General features: G+C 35.3%; 1 protein-coding gene across 1 annotated transcript in view; it reads left to right on the plus strand.

Annotated features, from left to right (window-relative positions):
- The window catches only part of TMPRSS15 (transmembrane serine protease 15), a 133512-nt gene that overhangs the window by 48083 nt on the left and 62838 nt on the right, over window positions 1-22591 (plus strand). The window contains exons 9-13 of the mRNA XM_027101029.1: window positions 1543-1683; window positions 2374-2523; window positions 11754-11859; window positions 12137-12287; window positions 14826-14961. Of these exons, the coding sequence (XP_026956830.1) occupies window positions 1543-1683; window positions 2374-2523; window positions 11754-11859; window positions 12137-12287; window positions 14826-14961 (684 nt within the window). The remainder of the gene's footprint in view (window positions 1-1542; window positions 1684-2373; window positions 2524-11753; window positions 11860-12136; window positions 12288-14825; window positions 14962-22591) is intronic.

The following is a 22591-nucleotide window of genomic DNA, read 5'->3' on the forward strand; positions in this document are numbered from 1 at the left end:
AGACTGACTAGACTAGTACAATAACATTAGACAACATGGGAATCCAACACATCACAACCATGAAGGGTGCCATTGAACCAGTAGCCACATTCAGATCCTACCAGAAGCCATGGCCCCCCCCAAAACTCCATTGCTATAGAAAAGAAAGAAAGAAAGAGAGGCAGATAGGTTTGAAGCAAAGTTTCTAGAATATTCACATGCTTTAAGCAACTAGACATTTATGGACTACAAAGATTTTAAATATGACAACCATTTGGGTTACACAGTTACATATGTTTGTAGAAGGAATCTAAATAACCAATGTAGTCCTTCATGAGAAAATACTGAAAGAATGAAATACAACTTTATTGCAGAAAAGAGTAAGATATAAATCAATGCTTATTCATGGCTTTCTTTCCATTAGATTTTCCTGAAATTATCATGCATGTAATCACATTTTTTCACTAATTTCTACATGATAAGCACAGAATTTTTCAGTAGTTTATGAAAGCATCTTTCTTCAGAACTCAATAATTAACAGTGGTGCTTTGTCTTCAATCTGCAAGTGAGATACCTTTCATAAACTTGAATCTGATACCCAGTTCAAACTGTCGAACTAAAATGTGAAGCCATTGCTTCCTATCCTTTTTTTTTCATTATCACTCCCACTAAGAAACTTTTAGACCTTTTTCTCCCCTAATTGCTCCCCATGAAATTTTAATATTTCAGATATTCTCTATACCTGTTTATGTACTGTACGGCTATCTTGGGCTTTATAAATTTAAAAACTAAGAATTTTTCTGTCCCTGAATACAAATTTTTACCACGTAGGTGGCAATATCACCCCCTTTGAGAATGTATGTGCTAAATAATAAATTTCTATAAAAGCAAATTTTATATAACAATACTTTTTTTGGTAAATCACCATGTGAGTACTTCTTATTTCTCAAACACTATATTAACCCTTGAAAATAAAAAGGCTAGAAAGTTAATATCTTTTGTAGCTAGAATTAAAATGGAAAAGAGATAAGATCAATATCTGTAGAAACAATCCTTAAATTGTCTAGGATTATTTTGAGGTCCTACAGCTATATGGGTAGAAAGCTAAATAAATACCCTTATTTCTACTATTGTGATTGAGTTTAGCCTCTGTTAGTGTGGCATGGGAAAAATGTGATAGAATCAAACTCATGTTTTGTTTTATAACTGTTTAACTTGTATGTTTCTTAGATTAATTTTTTCCGTAAAAGAATGGATCTTTTTTTTATATGTGTTTACAGTGTATCTAACTAACAATTAAAAATGAAAATATAGTTTATCAAACCACAAATATATGTAATAATTTGAAACATTATTATTATAAGACAAGAGATATTTATTTTAAATAAATTAATTATAGGACTAATGCTTTTAGTTAAGAGTAGGATCAGATAAAAAGATTGATAGATCAATTGATAGATCAATAGATTGATTGATGAATGGATAGATGGATGGATGGACAGATCAATAGATAAGTGAATAGATATATATGTACATATAACAGTCATTCACTTTCTTTTGTAGCTTCTCTCTGGTCAAATAATCCTGGCACAATTAGGATTTTTTCCAATCAAGTTACTGCCACTTTTCTTATACAATCTGTTGAAAATGATTATATTGGCTTTAATGCAACATACACTGCATTTAACAGCAAAGTGCTTAATAGTAAGTATTGTTTATTCCTTAGCCTTTGAATCTTCAGGTGCTTTAATACTGTAATGGAATTTTAAAAGTAGCAGGACCTAATATTTTAGAACAGGGTCACTATCTGTTTCATTATGCAGGTTCTTTAATGAGTATCTCTTATGTATACCTTTCTCCAGTTGATACTTGCAAAGAAATGAGAAATTAGAAAACAGCTCACATTCTTCAAAACAATCAAATAACCAATTTGAGAAAAATTATAAATCAATAGGAAAATTAAACTTTTATATACTGCAAGTATTCAAAGCTTAAGAAATTAGCATAAAACTAATTCTGAGAATGTTCCACATCAACCTAATTTTGACCAGAGTATTACATTTAGTAAATAAATAGGGGGAGAAAAAAATTTGGGACAAAGTTTATGTGGGTAAGCCAACAGAGGTAAGATATAAAAATTAAAGAACAAGATGCTTGTCTTTGCTGAAGCCCTAATGGGGTATAGGAAACATAAGAACACAGTTGGCAACAAAATGATGTGGGTTTTTTTTTAACTAAATGGAATTAAACAATTAAAATGAATTTAAAAAATGATTTTGTGCATGCCACTTAATTATAAACTGTGTGAGTTTACGTTATTTTCAATTCAATCTATTATGATTAGTCATATTGTTGACTACATTTGAAATATTTTATTATTTTTTTAATTTACAGATTATGAGAAAATCAACTGTAATTTTGAAGATGGCTTTTGTTTCTGGATCCAGGATCTAAATGATGACAATGAGTGGGAAAGGATTCAGGGAAACACCTTTCCTCCCTCTACTGGTCCAAATTTTGATCACACTTTTGGCAATGATTCAGGTATAATTCATATTTAATTCATAAACTAAAAGAAAAGTGTCATGCGCTGTTCTATAGTTCCAGACATGCAGGCCCAGCGGCCACGGCCCACAGGGCCAGCTGCTCCACGACATGTGGGATCTTCCCGGACCGGGGCACGAACCCACGTCCCCTGCATCGGCAGGCGGACTCTCAACCACTGCACCACCAGGGAAGCCCCAGATTTTCTTTTTTTTTGATCATGGACTAATAAATGAATTCAAATGAAAACGGTAATCAAGTAGGCAAGTAAGAGTATTTCAAGAAATATATTTTTTACCCTATATATTCATGAAATGTTGAAAAGTACACAGAGGCCATTAGAGACAAAGAGACTTGGGTTGTCACCCTAGATTTGCCACTTATTATTAACTAAGGGGACTTGTGGGAGGTAAATAACTGTTCTGAACTTTGGTCTACTCTGCCTTAATTTCCATTTTCTGATTGTTCATTGCTAGTGTATAGAAATGCAACTGATTTTATATGTTGATCTTGTACCCTGCAGCCTTGCTGAAACTGTTTATTAACTCTATTAGTTTTTTAAGAATTCTTTAGAATTTTCAATAGATCAAGATCATACCATTTTGAAATACAGATAAAAAGGCAGGTTTACTTCTTCTGATAAGCTTTCTTAGTCCGTCAGGGCTTCCATAACTAAATACCACAGACTGGTTATCCTAAACAATCAATATTTATTTTTCAAAGTTCTGGAGACTGGAAGTCTGAGGTCAGGATGCAAGGCATGGTATGGTTCCGATGAGAGCCCTCCTTTGGTTCATGGACACCAGCCTCCTTACTGTATCCTCACATAACAGAGAGAGAGAACATAAGAGAGAGCTCTCTCCTGTCTCTTCTTATAAGATCACTTATATTGACACCATCATGAGGCCTCCACATTCATGACCTAATTATATCCCAAAGGACCTATCTCCAATATCATCACATTGGGGTTTAGGATTTCAACGTATGGGGTGGGGGGGGACAACCATTCAGTCCATAGCAGAAAAACTATGGAAGAGCTGATTCTAAAGCATGGTCCCAAGGGAAAAGTGGTGTTTTTGTAGGTATATTTTTCACATGAGTGGGATATTAGAAATGGATTTCAGGTGGAGACATTAACATTGAGACAATAAAATTTGAGAAGACCAGAACTTATTGGGAATTATCAGGAGATAAGGAACTCATAGTGAGAAGACCAACCATGTAAACCTTGGAAGCATGTATTCATAATACTAAATACAATCTAATTACAAATCTAGAAGTAATATGGATCTTACAAAGTAAGGAAAAGGACAGAATAGAAATTCATACATTTAGATAATTTTCTTAGACAAAATCTATCCTATAGTATCTCTTTTTACCAATGAGAATTCAATTCAATTCAAAGAACACATATTAAAACCTCTCTCTAACCAGGTATGGTTCTAGGCATTGAGGACACAGATCACACATCACCATTTCTACAAAGTCTTTCTGGAGCCTCCAAGTTAAAATCTTCCTTTCCGTTAAACATCAAAGCACCTCTTTTGTTTTTCCTTTCCTTTTGTTTTTCCTTACTTTTCCTATAAGTAAGCCTCATATCTGCTTACTTATTTGTTTCTTTCCAACACAGTATTCTCTTCAGGAACAAGAACCTTGTCTTTTTCATCTTTGAATTGCTAGTGTATTCTCAGTGCCTGAATCTAACATGTAAAATTATTTTTAAATATATGGATGAATGTCTATAACTTTTATTCAGTAAGTCATTTCTAAATAAGTGATTGACTACATGAAATTGCTTATAACATAATAATAGCTTGAGCACATATGCATTGTAATTTATTATTAATAGCCCCTTATATTACAAAGATCAATATCCTTGTTTTTATAACCTGAAAAGTAAATGGCTTGAGTTAATGTCAATTGTGAATGACATCTAGTAAGGGTACATTAAAAAGTTATTTTTTTCATGGTAGAAATGTATCTGAGTAATCCTGATTCCTTAGAAAATACATCCTCAGAATAATAAAATACAGTTCATCATACTACTTCAAATTGAAAGTATTTCTTAATAAAATGTGCCTAATTTTAATCTATTTCCCTACGAAATCATTGAAAGTTCCTCTCAGTGTGTTTATTCATTCCTTTATTTAAGAAGTATTTTTTGAAGCCAGGCCTTATTCAAGGCCTCAGAATGTATCTGTGAATATAAAAAAAGATTTTCTGCTCTCGTGGAACACATATTTTAGCAAAGAAAAACAGAAAATAAGCAATATGCATAACAAGTCATTACATTTTGGGGGTCTGTTTAATGTGAATGAGTACTCTGGGAAAATACAGAGCTTAGTAAGGTCAGTGAGGAGGGCAGGTGTTAAGGTGCTTTTGCAAATTAAAATAGAGTCATCAGTTCGGGTCTCATTGAAATAGTAAGTGACATTTGAATCAAAACTTCCAAGGAATGGAAGGAATTAGCCATATAGATTATTCCAGACAGAGGAAACAAGCAGAGTAAAGGTTCTAAAGGGAGTGTGCCTGACGTGCTTGAAGAAAGGCCAGGAAACCAGCATGGCTGAAATGGAATCAATAGGGACAGTAGGGCCTAGATAATAACAGGTCTTCCACGGCTTTGGCTTTTTCCCCAGTGAAATTAGGAACTATTGAAGTTTAAGTGTAGGAATGAGAGAATTCACACTGGCTGGTAGAATATTTTATGGCAGGGCAAGGTGTTGTCAGAGAGACCAGTGAAAGGCTATCATCTAATCCAGAAAAGAGGCCATGGGACTCTCAGATATGGTGAGAAGAGGTCAGATTCTGGATATAATCTGAAAGTAAAGTTAACAGGATCCTGCTAAACTCGTTACTAGTGTGGACCTATAGACAAAAAATGTGCACTGCATAGATGGCCAATCTCATTAGACCTACATGTTTAATACTGAAAATTATGACATGTATCATCTCATACATAATTTTTCTCTTTTGAATAAGTGATTTCCAGAACCTGATCCTCTATGGATAAATTAGTAATCTCCACAGCTGAAGACTAACCCCAAGTGATAATCACCCAACCCTCTAAAGAATCCTGACCTAAAACAGTCAAATAATTTGACCAATTTTTTTCCTTAACTTTAATAAAAAAAAAAATGTCTCTACCACACTTGGACAAGGGTAGTTAGAGGAAAGTGCAGAAAGCATTTATATCTACTGACTATGGCAGATAGCTTTTACGTAGCTGAAATCTTTGATGTTCAAATTATCATTTTCTCCTTTTATGTCATAATAAGAGATAAAAATAATTCCACTGATATTTGAACACTGTAAGTACGTTACAGGAGAAAAATGGTTTCAGCTTGCCAACAGATTAAATAACGAAAGAAATAAAATGAAACTGACCAAAGTGAAAGAGGTTGAATGTCAGGTAGAGGTTTTAAATAGTTGGGTTGGAAATGGAGTCTCAGGAGAAAGTCGTGTAGCAGGAGTTATTTAAAATGAGATGAATTAGAGCAGTTCAGAGCCCACCAGAGGCAGCACTGTAATGAGAATGGATGAGAGGCCTTAATAGGTCCTTTCCAACTCTCATACCAGTGATTTCATAACCTACCAGTCATTCCCCCACAAGGGGCATTTTTCTTCCAGCCTGCTTTTTTATGTGTCAGAACATTCTGCCTCTGAGATGGAAGGGAATTAAATCTCTCCCACTGTTCCTCTTACCCATGAAGGTTTTTTTGGTTTTTTACCTTCACTTTAAATCACAGGAAAGTCTATATGAAACAGATAAACTTTGAATTAACATTGCTTTAGGGAAGAACATCCAAGTCCCTTAACTTTCTGAGTCCTTCTGAAGAAGTTTCTCCTAGTGGAGCACCGACTCCTGAATCTCTGTTTTTTCAATGCTCAGTTTCTCTGTACTTCTCAGAAACAAAGGGAATTGGCGGAGACGGTGGCCCTGATACAGGGCAGCATCTTGGGATGCTCAGCAGTGGCCTGTTTTTTCAGAACGTTCAGGGAAAATGAGGTTAGTAACTAATGTGAAAACTTAAGAAATGGAAGAGTCACAAAAGAGCTAGTGGAGCCAAAGAAAACATTTTTTATTGGCCTTTCTTGGTGAAATCATAATTTTTCTAACACCTGGGGGCTAGCATAGTGTAGTAGTAAAGATCATTAAAATAGAGACCCTGATATCATAGCTAGGTTTAAATTTGAGCTCTGCCATTTAGACAAGTTATCTATCTACTATCTCAGTTCCTTCATCTGGAAAGTGGGTCAATGATAATAGAACCTGACTTTGGAGGCATGTTATGAACATTAAATTAGTATGTTGGAAAAAAAACTTAGGAAAATACCTGGCATATGAAAAATGCTTTATAAATGTTAGGTATTATAACTATTTTCTTTTCATGCCACAGATGTATTCAACAGAAACAAATTGGCTGTGATATTGTTCTAAATACTATTGTTCAATTTTCAAAAGTATATTAAGTCTTTTGGATAAGTCTTTTACTTAGCTTATAACCTTATTCTAAAATAAGTAGAATTTTAGTGTTTCAAAGTAAAATTGTCCTTACTTCCTTATCTTTCCTGTGATGTTGAATTTCAGAAAATAATATTACTCTTTAATATTGATAGAATCTGACTGAATTTGCACCATTCTCCAATCTAAACCTTTCAATATTTATCTACCAGATTCAATTAACTTTATATGCACCCACAAACTCACAAAGTGCTTTATATAAGCTTATTTTCTTCTTGAGAGGGACCTCCAAGTTTCCAGAAGATCCTGCCATCTCTGCAGTTTCTGCTGTCTCTACATCAGCATCAGCACATGCCCAGCACTTCTTTTTATTTGGGCTGTTGGAGGCAGAGGTTAGGTTCAGTTCATAGAGAAATAAGCAGAAAAAGGGATAGGTAGAAGTTGTAAGAGAAACCTTATGGCTCACAGAGAAGACTCACTGAACGCTTAAATTACAAAATGTTCTGGGTTTGAAGCTGACTCTGTGATTAATTCCAAGAGCTCTCAAAGATATTTCAAGAAAGCTGATGGAGATGCAAGAGAGAGAAGATATGGGAACATATGTATATGTATAACTGATTCACTTTGTTATAAAGCAGAAACTAACACATTATTGTAAAGCAATTATACCCCAATAAAGATGTAAAAAAAAAAGGAATTATCATTTAACCATATAATTCCCCATATGGTTATGGAAAATATCTATTTAATCATTTATTTTGTGCAGTACTTTAATAAATTAAAAAAGCCAGTCGAATTAGTGTAACAAGAACATATTAAACAGTATTCAGCTAATCCATATAGAGAATTCAAAAATGTACCTTGTCTTTCTTTTTGCCAAATTTCTAGTAAGTTTTAAAAGTCACATGTAAACATAAATACAATACACAACGGAATACACTAAGTGACATCAGGGAAGTACAAGTGCAACTGAGAATTCCAAAGGAGGGGTTATATCTAGTTGGAAAGACCAAGAAGGGTTTTCTGAAGGAGATGTTAATTTGATTTAAATGACCTCAAAAAATTTGTAGGATACTGACAGGTACAATTGTAAGGAAAATTAAAAGGACAGGAAAACAGAAACAAAAACCCCAAGAGTTATAAAATTTCTCGGTGATGGAAAAATTAAAATAATCTAGTTTTGTAGAAGTGCTGCATGTCAATATTAATACATGAATTATAAGAACTATGGCTAGAAAAGGATAGTGAAGTCAAAGCACAGAGGCCTCAAACATCACAGTGAATTTGTTGGTTTAGTAGGAAACAAAGAGATGGTGAAAAATGTTGAATAGGGACAGATTAGATTGTACAGAAGGAAGCATTATTTAACAATGATGTAAGTGATGAAGAATTCTCATGGGGAGTCAGAGTACTACGAGACACACTTGGAAAAAGATAGTGACTATGATGGGATGACTTAAGTCTTAGTCCCAAGTTTTATGATGTTCCTACTCCTCCACCTGGTGAAATACTCCAGCAGAAATATTGTGTGGACTTCTAGTTTCCATACTCTGAGTTGGTTCTGAGTAGAACCAACTGGATGTACAACTATTGAGAATTTATCAGATGAAGAATCAAACTGAAATTGCGCCATATTAAAATCATTGAAGGGAAAAAGGACCGATAATCTTGAGAAGACCAAGAGAGTCATTATACTGGCCTTTACATATTTGTAGAGCTACCATAAATTCATCTTATCCTAATGAGCCCAGGAGGCAAAACTGGAAATAATAGGTGCACAATAACTTATTCTTAAAAATGAAATGAATTTTCTAATCATGTTGAAATGGAATGGGCTGCCTTGAAATGCAATGATTCCTGCTGCATTTGATATATGTTAAACAGACATCAAGTGACCCCCATAGGCAAAATGTTGTGGATGAAATTTAAGGACAGTGGGTAGTTAGACTAAGTAAATTTTTATGTCAATTATAATTCTCTACTTTTGAAATTCATAATTTTATGAAGAATTTCCTTCCTCTTCTAATCTGTTAACTAAAGAATTTAGCTTATTTCATAGGAATAATAATTTATCATTTTACTTTATTCAAAAATGCACAATTCTATCTGATACTTAGTGTATTGTGTTTTTTTAATTTATTTATGCAAAATTCATAAGGTATTACAGTCCACGTAATTAATTTTTTATCTGAACCATGATACAAAGCTCATAACATCACGATACCTTAATTGGACGGAAAACCCCAAGTTTATTACTGTTTAATGGGTAAACAGTAAATTCAAAATATTTCTAATTATAACTAATTGATTGTGAACATGGCCAAACATAAATAGGAGCATGATGTGTGTTTAAGTTATATAATTGCTGCTAACTAGAAATATTTCTGAATAGCGTAGCCATTTCAGTACTTATTCATGGCATTCAGTGGCATTTTAATTATTTCCTCTAGAACTATACTCTAAGCAACTCAAAAGGGACTTGGAGTTGGACATTTAGAGAGTCGATTCTGGAATATGTCTTCTGTATCTATACTACTTTTTATTGGGTTGAATAATTGAACACTAACTACATGGCTAAAATAAGTACTCATGAAATATCACAGCAATATACAAAGTGTGAGCAGTATGTTAATACTATAAAATATTAAATACACATTCATTTCTATTTTACCTTTTGTAATCTAAATCCAATGATGTGCATATATTACATTTAGTAAGATATTTGATGATGATTTCACCTTGATAAAATACTCATTCTGAATAATTTTTGCCTCATTGATCTAAATATGCATTGATATATCTATTGGCAGTTCTATTAGCATTTTTCTTTGTGTCTTGTCCTTACTCCACATGCTATAAATAAATGGGTCTGAATTTTATACATAGCATTGACTATAAAAATTTCTATATAAAACGTTTGTGGTTCAAAGGATACCATCATAAAATTTTTAAAATAACCCACAGAATGAGATAAACTATTAGAAAGTTTTATGTTTTGATCAAATATTTGAAAATCATATTCCCTGGTGAGGGAATTTTATCCAGAATATAGAAAGAACTCTCAAAACTCAATAATAGAGACAAATAATGGCCAAAGGATTTGAACACTTCTCCAAAGAAGATATATGAATGGCCAATGACATAAAAGGATTCTGAACATCATTAAATTAAACATCATTAAATTAGTCATTAGGTACATACAAATCAAAACTACAATTTGTTACTTTTCACCTACTAAGATGGCTATAATCAAAAAAACAGACAATAACAAGGGTTACCTCATATTCATATACTACTGGTGGGAATGTAAAATGGTGTGGTCACTCTGGAAAACAGTCTTGTAGTTCCTTGAAAGGTTAAACATAGAGTTTAACATTATTAATACAGTTAAATACATGACCCTGCAATTCTACTCCCCAGTACATACTCAAGAGAAATGAAAATGAGCATCTTCATAAAAATAAGTTGATAGCAGCATTACTCAAAATATCCAGAAAAGCAGAAACAACTTAAATGTCCTCTACCTGGTGAATGGATAAATTTTACAATGTGATATATGCCTACAATGGAATATTATCCTGCCATAAAAGGTAATGAAGCACTAGTACTTTAGAACCTGGAGGAACCTTGAAAACACTAACTAAATAAAAGAAGTCATTCACAAAAGACCATATGTTGCATGGTTTCATTTACACGAACTCTTCAGAATAGGCAAGTCTACAGGTTTAGATTAGTAGATTAGTGGCTGCAAGAGGCTGGAAGAAGGGTGACAGGAATGGGGAGTGCCTGCAATTGGGCATGGGTTTCTTTTTGGAATTATGAAAATGTCCTAAAAAAACCACTTCTGTTTGAAAGCACATGAGAGAAGATGATTGCTTTCAAATAATCACTAAATTTCAGCATTTCATAAAAAATTACATTCCAATAAAATTAAATTTATACAATATTTCATTTGCTTTACATCATATTTGGTTTCATGATTCCTGCTTTCTGTCATAATACATGAGCTGCAGACTAAAAAATAAAAAAATTAAATCTGTCTAAGGAAACGTTCAAGAGATCTCATCCCAACAACTCTTCCCACACTTCAGATGACTCAAATCATTGGCTGCAAGAATGAATTCCAGACCAGAAAGCACTTTATGCAGTGGCTTGAGCTACTTAGAAAGCTCTTATGTGGATTAGCATGTTTCCTGCTCCTCTGTGATCTAACTAGTTATCATTCAAAGGAATATGGAAGATAAGACCGTTGTAAAATCAGGTCACTTCTTATTTAGAGAAACACAGTATAGGCGATGGAATAAAAAACTGACCTTCTTTGAAACACTTAACTTTGCCTTCGAATTTGTACTTAACTACTTGCCTATATCATGCGTTAGTCCACTAGCATAACTTAATATCTTAATGGACTGATTGTTTCTAAAGGAGTGAATTAATCAAAACATCTAATAAATTGGAATTAAAGTGGTATTTGGACATAATAATATGATGAAACAGTCACGTGGACTCATAGTAACTCAGACTTTGATATATCCTTCCTTCAAGGCTATTGGGAAGTCCAGAGTTGAGAAGTGATTTTCTTAAATAACAATTGGTTATGGAAGCTGTCTTCTGGCTTCCAGTCCATTGTCCTTTCCACTGTACCTAAATACATTTCCTTATATTTTCATCTTAAAGTTGTGCTTTCCTGCTTATGAATGATATAGCTCACACAACAAATATGCTAATAGTTAAGTGAAGTAAACAATTTTTGTTGTTTTCACAGGATTTTACATTTCCACCCCAACTGGACCAGGAGGGAGACGAGAAAGAGTAGGACTTTTAAGTCTCCTTTTAGACCCCACTTTGGAACCAGTCTGCCTTAGTTTCTGGTATGTTATAAACACATATTAAGTAACATCTTATTTAATGAGTAACGTTGCCAGGCTCAAATTTTACTAAGGTGTTGTCCCAAGTTTTAATGTATTAGTCATTACTTTTCCAGCTGATAAAGTAGCAAAATACTGGGAAACTCCCTCCTTTTCTCTAGCAACTCCCTCATCCAAGATAAAAGGGGGTATTTGAGTTTAGAAGGGTTTAGAAGAACCCTAAAATATATATATTCTAATGTTGTAGGAATCCATTCATTTTTGCTTGCTTCCAAACTAGGTATTATATGTATGGTGAAAATGTCTATAAACTAAGCATTAATATCAGCAGTGACCAAAACATGGAGAAGACAATTTTCCAAAAGGAAGGAAATTATGGAGAAAATTGGAACTATGGACAAGTAACATTAAATGAGACAGTGGAATTTAAGGTTGGCAAAACGCTTTATAATCATGTATTTGTATTATAAAAATGGTGGTACAATTACAGTTTATGGTGATATGGTGAAAAAATTAATTTACTTTCTGGGTATAGCCAAGTCACCCTACTTTCCTAATCTTCCTCCTTTATTATCTTTGAGTGCCTCTATTTTCAATTATTCATTGACTTATTAAAAACCATTTACTGAGGAACGATTTACTACATGAAAGTACTACTTATAATGAGCCATAAAAGTCATAGAAACTTTGAAGGATATTTCAGCTTTCTTCAGCAACTTTCTAGCACAAGCCAACCGTGTTTTCCTATGTCCCCTGCCTAACTAGGTCTTGCAACTTTTCACATACACCACCTAGATTAGCCCTGCACTTTTCTAGGGAATCATCTTTTCCTGTTAGAACATCCATCCCACCAGAATCCATCCACCCTGCCCCACTTAATCGCATATCTTTCCTTTAGAAACAAATTCTATGAGCCGTCTCATTGGGAAGTCTCTGATCATTTATTTTACATTAGGGTGAATTAATTTTTCATGTAACAGCTTCTCGTGTTTTTTCCTAAGGGTGTTTGCAAGTAAAATGTAGGATAGGGGCTTCCGTGGTGGCGCAGTGGTTCAGAATCTGCCTGCCAATGCAGGGGACACGGGTTCAAGCCCTGATCTGGGAAGATCCCACATGCCCAGGAGCAATTAAGCCCACGCACTACAACTATGGAGCCTGCACTCTAGAGCCTGCAAGCCACAACTATTGAAGCCCACACACCTAGAGCCTGTGCTCCACAACAAGAGAAGCCACCCAATGAGAAGCCCACGCATCACAAGGAAGAGTAGCCCCCGCTCGCCACAACTAGAGAAAGCCTGTGTGCAGGAATGAAGACCCAATGTAGCCAAAAATTAATAAATTAATTTAAAAAAATAAAATGTAGGCTAATACAGGCTAATCGTTTGACCAAATTAACAATGTTTTAGTTGGGTAATTTCAGACAAGAGACTATAACTTTCAGAAGATATATATTTGGACAGACACCATCATCAGCGAAGTTTCAGTGCTTTCCTGTGACTTGAAAAAAGGCAGGAGATAATCAATGACCCTCATCTGTATTCCTCCCATCTTTCTTTTTTTCTTCCTTTCCTTTTTCCTTATCCTCTTTCTTCTGATTCTATACTTCTGTGACGTTTTCTTCTCCACCTTTGTTTTCTGATAATTCAAGGAAGGGTTAAGGAAAATGGAACATGAAGGAACAAAGAGATGGCAGAATCAGGGAGCTAAGTATTTTAGTGACCAAATCTGGCTCAACTCACCAAGCGTTTCTTAAAAGTAATTAAAAGAGGGCTTCCCTGGTGGCGCAGTTGTTGAGAGTCCGCCTGCCAATGCAGGGGACATGGGTTTGTGCCCCGGTCCGGGAAGATCCCACATACTGCGGAGCAGCTGGGCCCGTGAGCCATGGCCGCTGAGCCTGCGCGTCCGGAGCCTGTGCTCCGCAACGGGAAAGGCCAGAACAGTGAGAGGCCCGCGTACCGCAAAAAAAAAAAAAGTAATAAAACTGCATCCACTTTTTCAAAGTTAGTTCATCAGGCAGTGTGAGAGCACCAAGTTCTACAGATATTTGCACGTTGGCTTTGCCACTTTGTTGTGAAATCTTGAACAAGTTACTTTAGTATCTTTGACATTCTGCTTGTGCATACATAAAAGGGAGAGGACAATTATTTGGAACAGTGTCTATCATGAAGTAGGTGGAATGAATGAACAAATGAGTGAATGGATGACTGTACATTAGTGTTGGGAAAAGTAAAAGAGATAATGTATACAATGTGCCTTGCACAGTAATTAGCATATCAGGTATTCGGTTTATGTCTTTCCTTTCCCAGACAGGAGAGGATTCAGGAAAGTCCAGTTAAAAATACCCACTGTTCTTAAGAACCTAATATGCTTCATCTGACCACTGGACATTTTTCCCAAGTCTGAGTTGGTGTCCTCTGAGCATCACCCTCACAATATATCCCACACCAGCTTCCTGGGTAAAAACTATGTCCAGTACCAGCTGTCCCTGAACAACTATATCATACTCATATTTTCTCTTGTTTCCTTCTTCTCTCATTTAAATTATCTAATCAGTGTGTCTTCTCTTCAAGATTGTATGCTATAAGAAGGCAGACAGCTACTCGGATTTTTAATATTGTTAGGGAACGAACCTAGAATAAGATTGATCTCCCCTGCCAGATGATGTGTATATGTGACGGAGTGGAATGGAGTATGACAATATCACGAAAGAAAGAGCTAGAGACAGAAACTGTGACAATGTTGCCTAACAAAGAAAGAAGACACTAGTGAAAATTTAGACTAGTATGAGCACATAATAGGAAGCTGGGCTCAGCTGAAGGACACTGAAAAGCAATATTTCACTTTGCGATAACTTGTCCACATTTACTTGGGCATGGCAGTATTGATTCTCCAGAGAATACTGGGCCACAAGAAGAATCAATGAGAAAAGATTAAAGCAGAATTGTTTTATGTGCCTCTATGAATTATAGGTTGCTTTTAATGCATTTAAAAACCAGTTCCTGAGTGATATAGCATTGGATGACATTAGCCTAACATATGGGATTTGCAATGTGAGTCTTTATCCAGAACCAACTTTGGTCCCAACTCCTCTGCCAGAACTTCCTAGTAAGTAACCTTAACATGTATTTTTCCTAATTATGTTATTACTATTTTCAGGTAGATCTCTCTCTGACTTACATTTTTATTATCTTTCCCTAGTATTATTATTTTCACTGAAAATCAAAACCTTTAAAATATAAGTAAAATGGATACTAGTAAAATATTACATATTATATAAAAATTCACAATGAAATTACTTTGTTATGCATCATGTTTATGATAATTTTACTAAATTTTCATTTTTGATAATAATCAAAGTGCTTATTTCTATTTTGTTTTCAACTTAATACAAACTAATGCTGTATTAGCCATGTAGCATGGCCTATAGTCTTTTGGGAAGAAGCCTTAAGATTCTCATAGCCTTCTTATGAGAGTGACGTTAAAATCTCAAGAGGAGTTTACTTAAGGCTGAAACCCACTAAGCCTATTTTCAGAATAATTTAACATAATGATTCGGTCTGGACTTTGAATATACCTAGATCACACAAAAGATTTTTGTCCTGTCATGGTGCCTTTTTGTAAGGCCTTGCAAGAGCAATGCCCAGGATTTCCAATGTGCTATGGAATCTTTTATCTCAAAGGAACAAAACGGAGCCTGTATCTACCTGTGCTCTTAAATTTGAAACATGACATTTCAGAAGCAAAAGGTACATTATCAACCATCTTATTAGGCCAAAGGAGACAATAACTTCATACCACTTTCAGACTATGGGATCTGACCAAAATAAACAAACAAATGAAATGTGTGTGTGTGTGTGTGTGTGTAGTGATAAATGATATGAAACAATCATTACCTATTGTCCCTCTATTGGGATGTTTTCACTACATTGTAGTTTTGATGCAAAAACATCCCTTTTGTTTTTGGATTATGGTGGTAGGAAGCTCATCTAGCTGTACAGCTTTGCTTGTGTTGAACCTCATAGATGTTTTTGTTTTATCATAAAACACAGCACTTTTTCCATTTCCCCTTTTGTGCCAAGCACACTTGAAATTCTAACCATATTCACATCAGCAAATCAGGTGGCAACCTATCCAAATTTGATTTTACTTCAAAAATTATATATTTTTATGCTTCTAATTTTGTTGTTGTTTGTTTGTTTGTTTGTTTGGCGGTACGCGGGCCTCTCACTGTTGTGGCCTCTCCCGTTGCGGAGCACAGGCTCCGGACGCGCAGGCTCAGTGGCCATGGCTCACGGGCCCAGCCGCTCCGCGGCATGTGGGATCTTCCTGGACGGGGGCACGAACCCGTGTCACCTGCGTCGGCAGGCGGACTCTCAACCACTGCGCCACCTATGCTTCTAATCTTTAAGTTAAACAAAAACTGACTTTTCAGATGAGTGTCTTTAACAACTCAAAAGCTTTAAAGACAAATGACTGGCATTTGAGAATGTATGACAAATGAGGAGGAGAGTAATCACATTGTCATACTTGTCCCATGCACCATATTGAATGTGCACTTACATCCCACCAAAAGGCTAATTTATACTTACCATCATGTGTATTAACATGTTTAGATGCATGTATGAGTTATACATATATTCCTCAATATTTCAAGCATTCATTCGAATTTTATAAATATCTGCTACATACAAAGCACTGCACAAGAAATGTAAGATGTAGCAATAACCATTGATACATGAAATAATATATAATATTAATGAATTAACAAACTAATAAATATTAAAAGCAATATATAACTATGTGCCCCTAAAAGTAGTAAATGAGAGGATTAAGTGATAGAAGACTTTGGAGAAGAGAGTGTGAGCTGGAAAAACCTTCAAGGAAGCATTCAGTTTAAGAGATAGAATGACACTCAAAATTGAAACAAAAACAGGAAATTACCATGCATTCCCACAGAATTGTGACAAGAAGTTTTCTTGACACCAAATTCTGGATCTAATTCACCTTTGCTTCACTGGTGTCTGACTGATTCTTAACATTGCATAAATAGATCATCAACAAATACTATTAGGTATAAACTTATCCTCTCTCATTGTCTTTCTCTCTCTATTTTGGCTGTATGTTCTAAACATTTTTGCCAAACAAAATTCTGATACCAGAACTAAAGCTTGGAAATAATGGTGGGGCTAGGGATGGATAAAATACCACATGAACACAATAATTTGGGCTTCACAGTGTTGTTTAAAAATAATTGTCTCAGCCTTCCCTGGTGGCGCAGTGGTTGGGAGGTCGCCTGTTGATGCAGGGGACGCGGGTTCGTGCCCCGGTCCGGGAGGATCCCACATGCCGCAGAGCGGCTGGGCCCGTGAGCCATGGCCGCTGGGCCTGCGCGTCCGGAGCCTGTGCTCCGTGGTGGGAGAGGCCACAGAAGTGAGAGGCCCGCGTACCGCCAAAAAAAGAATAATAATAATAATAATTGTCTCACTTCATTTTGTATGTGTCCCACTCCCTTCCTGTCTGTTATATGAAACATTTTCATGCAAAATATTATAATCATTAAAATCACTGCTGGTTTGATAAATAATTGCTATAGATACCAAATATTAGCAACATCTTGCTATTTTGATATTGCAATCATTTAATAAAACAGATTGTCTTGGGCTTCCCTGGTGGCGCAGTGGTTGGGGGTCCACCTGCCGATGCAGGAGACACGGGTTCGTGCCCCGGTCCGGGGGGATCCCACATGCCGCGGAGCGGCTGGGCCCTTGGGCCATGGCCGCTGAGCCTGCGCGTCCGGAGCCTGTGCTCCGCGACGGGAGAGGCCACAACAGTGAGAGGCCCGCATACCAAAATAAAAAAATAAAGTTAAAAAAAAAGAAAAACAAAAAACAGATTGTCTTCATAATCCTTTCTGCCAGCATGTTCTACTCATCAATAAGTGGTCAAGAAGAAAAAATTTTACAGGTGAAAGTAACATAGTTTCATAGGCTCAATATCTTAAAAGTAGCAAAATCTCATCACTGTATAAAATAGAAAATTTGAGATAACTTTCATATGTAAAGTCATACATATATAAAGAAAACTTTAAATATGATTTTTCATATTAGAAATGTATCTGTCTAACCCACACAGTCCTCCTATCTCTTGCAATCAGAAAGAGAAAAATATAATACCTCAATGTCAAGGAAGCATGATATGCCTGCATATTTTTACAATAGGGAAATTATAACGGTAGAATAACCCATCTGATTTTAAAATATAAACTTTAGAATTTTCCCAGAGTGTATTTGTTCCAGGTTCCAAATGGTTCACTTCAGGGCAGTATTTAGCACAGCAGAAAATGCTAATTACCATCAAATGCATTCTGAACAATTTCATTCTAATGCCCTTTGCAATTGGTTCAGCGAAACTCTTACCTGAGCAAAACTTTTCTGGTTCCAGATCACTGATTTGTTTAAGCAGAAACAAAGGGAAACCATGGTTGACTGGCTAATAGTCTTTTCTTTGGTTCTTATAGAGCATTTAAATAAGAAAATAATCAAGTAACTGACGAGCTAAGGCCATTTTTCTCTGCTGTTCCTAGGGATCTAGGTTGTGCTTTGTTTGGGGAAATGTAAGTTCAGTTTTCATAACTGCAGGGCTTTTTCCATCATGTGATTTTAATCACTTGCTGCTGCATCAGCTCTATGATTTTTGCCCTGTGACATTGGCACAAATAATTTAAATGTGGGGATTGTATTGAGAACATTTTTAAAAAGTAAACATTCCATTACACAAATATAATTCCAATTTGCAACACAATTGGAATGCTTCATGACAAGCACCTACTAAATAGAATAGGTATATACAAAAAGAAATCAACCTTTCAGCACCTGGCTTATTTCTGGGCTGTTAAAACTAGTTACGGAAAAAAAATAAAAGGATAAGCTAGTTTTAACTATTGTAATAGTCACTCTATTTCTATAGTTTCACTCTATTTGGCTATTATTAGGCCACTTTCCATTTCCAAAAGCAAAATAAAAGTTAATTTGGAAAGTTTATAGGCTTGATATTATACTTAGAGCTAAATGATCTTTAACTTTAGTTATTCCTGTAAAAATGAATCAGTACCAATTTAACGCTCATGTAATTGATGGTCATGTAGAGCTGCTTGCCTTTTATATCATTAGTATGATTTGATACCCTTAGCAAATTCCAAATTAACTGCCCTCATATGCTCCTACATCAGTATGTTTTTGGCTACTCTTGTTTTCATCTTTTTACCTTCAAAACAGCCTATTTATTAGATCTATTATTGGCTAGATGGCTAGTGATTATAAATAAAATGTAAACCACAGGGAATATAAATTTGAACTTTATTGCCACAAATTTAATAAAAACATTTGTATCGTAGCTGGTCACTATAACCTGTTAATGGAAATATAAATTTTGACAAACTGAACCCCAAAATTTCTTTTTATATTACCACTTAAACTTTTAAAATTGTTGTGTCTGTAATACTTTAGGACTTGTTATCTATTACTATGATTATTTTTAAAAAACTGCTGACTTTGAAAATTAGCCACTTTTAACATATTCAAACATCAATGTGCGGTAGTATTTCTTAAACTGCACCTATTATTTCCCTCACATAAGAGTAGCAATCAGGCACTTCCCTGGTGGTCCAGTGGTTGAGACTTCACCTTCCAATGCAGGGGAGTGTGGAAGACTCAACAAAGACTTTAAATTTGGTCCACATTAAAAAAAAAAAAACCTTAAAAAAAAAAGTAGCAATCAGAAACCTACTTTTATCATCCTTATTTCTTGCTTTAAATATCTTGTCATAAATAACTTTAATTTGAACCCTTTTACTGTAAGTGAAAGCTGGACTCTCCTTTTTTTCACCCTTCAGTAAATGCCTCCACATTGACACATATATCATTTATGTCAGAGGTTTAAGCATGGATTAAAAATGACATGCCTCGAGGAAAATATCTATTCCTGACAGCCATTTTGCAAAATACTGCATATTATTTACATATTGCATGTCATGAAGATTCCTACTGGCATAGTAAGAAATTAATCAAAATACAAATCTTTGAGAGAACAGCTCTAAGAAAAAGAACAATGGTAGAATTTAACAACTGTAATTGAAGAGTTCCCTGTATCAGGCAAACTATTTAACTCTCATTCTGTGGGTGGAGATGGTTTATTAAATGACACAGCAGGACTGTGCTCTCCAGAATCACATTTCATGAGTCTTTGGCTCCTCTAAGAAGTACATGCTACATCTCCGCTATAGCAACACCACCGTTAAAATAAATTGTGTCATCATATTTAGAATGGCTGAAAGTGTTTTTGCCAATTCCTTACAGTCGTTTATATACAGTGAGTAACTTATCAATCTTATAAGACCAAGTGTCAGAGATACTTACTGATCATTTATTTGACATAAAATTATATTTGAAATGTATTTCAAAAATACTTCTTAAATATTTTATTATTTTTTAAAGTATTTTTGGTTGAATTTCCAAGAATTCTATTCAGAGGAGAAATGCTAAGTCAACTGCCTGCCTTGACAGACTTAACAATCACACCTGACAATATTTTAGTTCTGGTTGTGTGTTTATTTAAGTCCTACCTACTCATCTGCATATAATATAATGTACCATCAAGTGTTCAGAGAAGTGAACACTCAATACATTCTCCAAATTGTTGGTTATTTCCTATATGAGGAGTATACGATTTAGAATTTTTTTTCCTTGAAGAGAAATGAGAATGATGCTTAAACAACAACACTCCCACTGGCCACACTGGCCATGGCTAAATTTAAGAAGAGCTGGCTTTCCCCCTCACCAATCAGCAGTGTTATTTTTGTCCCTGCAGTTATACTCTCCCCTCATCATTAGTTTTCTTGAAGATTGAAGAAAGCATTTCACGGCACTTTAGAGTTACTAAAGTTAGGTGAGTTGTGTGTATGTGGGAGTTGAGGGGTTGTAGTGGATGCTTCTTCAGAAATCTTGTCAAGACAATAAGTTGCACAATCGAGGAGAGGATTTGCCTTGGAGGAACTGCTGCTGTAGGAGTACACAGTTCCCTCAGCCTTTCCCAGTGGAGAACCTGCCCTTGTTCCGAATTATCACTCTTTCTTTGGTTCCAATGTCTTCTTCAGCACCCTGTGTACACTGCTTTCTTCCTTCCAGGTCTGTCCATCATTGACCTTACTTGTTAGTGCTCTCATCCACGTTCCCTTCTGTCCTCCTTCTCCTTGTCACATACCCACCAAGTGCCACTTACTGAGACTCAGCCTAAACCCTGCCTATAGCTCAGACCAGATGGTTGAAATGATTCTGTTTAATCAGCCCAATAACCGACAGTAACATACTGTGAGATGAGTTTGAGGTTAACTGAGTTGAAGCCTTGACTTTGACACTAAGTGGTTATGCTTGGCATTAGCAAATAACAGAACACCTCCGATGCCCGAATTTTCCGTTAGCAGGTGCAAAGCAGGTGCTTTGTGACCACCTAAAGGGGTGGGATAGGGAGGGTGGGAGGGAGGGAGACTCAAGAGGGAAGAGATATGGGGATATATGTATATGTACAGCTAATTCACTTTGTTATAAAGCAGAAACTAACACACCATTGTAAAGCAATTGTACTCCAATAAAGATGTTAAAAAAGAAAATTGAAATAGTCATAGTAATTACCTAATTCACAAGAATGCACTGACAACCAGGACTGAGCACGCCAGGTAATGTGTAGGCACTTTTCATAAATTATGTCTGATTTTTACAACAACCTTGAAAATCTCTAATATATATCTAGTTTATATATGAGAAGACCCAGTCTCAAAAAGAAAAGTAACTAACTCAGAACGATAGTTTTAATCCACCAACTCCAACACATCTTTCCTTTATACACCACCTTCTCTCTCCAGATAAAACAATGTGCATGGAAACTTTGCAAACAGTAAGGTTTTTTAAAAAGATTTTATTATTCTTGCTAAGTTCAGCTGGTTCTGGACAAGCCAGTTGCAGGAGGGCATATAAGGTAGACCAAGCCCTTACAGAACCAAACCTTATAGAACAGGATATGTTGGCAATGATACTAGTTTGAGCCACAGCAACTGCCTCTCTCTGTCCCGTTGTACATATCATAAAACCCAAATCTAAGAAGATTATTACATACAAACTTGAAAGGTGCACATGAATTGAAAGGATCTACATAAATGAGGCAGATGACATGTAAAAGAGGGATCAAACAAGAGGATCTGATGGAAATCACTGCTGTAGATGTAGAGACATTTAATTTTTCCCTCCTCTAATCTGATTTCTGTGTTATTGGAAGGAAGTAATACCATTATCGTCTACCTTTAATAATAGAAAAATTATCTACTTATCTCAGTTTTATATATTCTTCTAATTAGATTATTTTTATTCTTTTGATCTTAAGTATAACATGGTAATAAAAAATAAGATAGAACTGGGATACTCAAAGTGGTTGATGAAGTTTTACATTCGTTTAGAATGTCTTTCTAATAAGCAAGATAAATAAAGTAGATTAAGAATTTCATAAAGTTAGTTAACCCACTTGAAGCATCATACTCTTAACTGGAAGATCTGTGCTTTATTTTTTTCTAATAAATTTGCATTAAGTTCAGTTCCAAATTGACTCCTGAACAGTCTAGGCCAATTATCTAGAAGGTAGAGATTTTATCCCCCTTTCCTGACAGTCAAATGCCTCAATACAATATTCA

Source organism: Aethalodelphis obliquidens, unplaced genomic scaffold, assembly GCF_003676395.1.
Source record: "Aethalodelphis obliquidens isolate GAN/ISIS:26980383/991018 unplaced genomic scaffold, ASM367639v1 scaffold1, whole genome shotgun sequence".
In the NCBI taxonomy this organism is placed as follows: domain Eukaryota; kingdom Metazoa; phylum Chordata; class Mammalia; order Artiodactyla; family Delphinidae; genus Aethalodelphis; species Aethalodelphis obliquidens.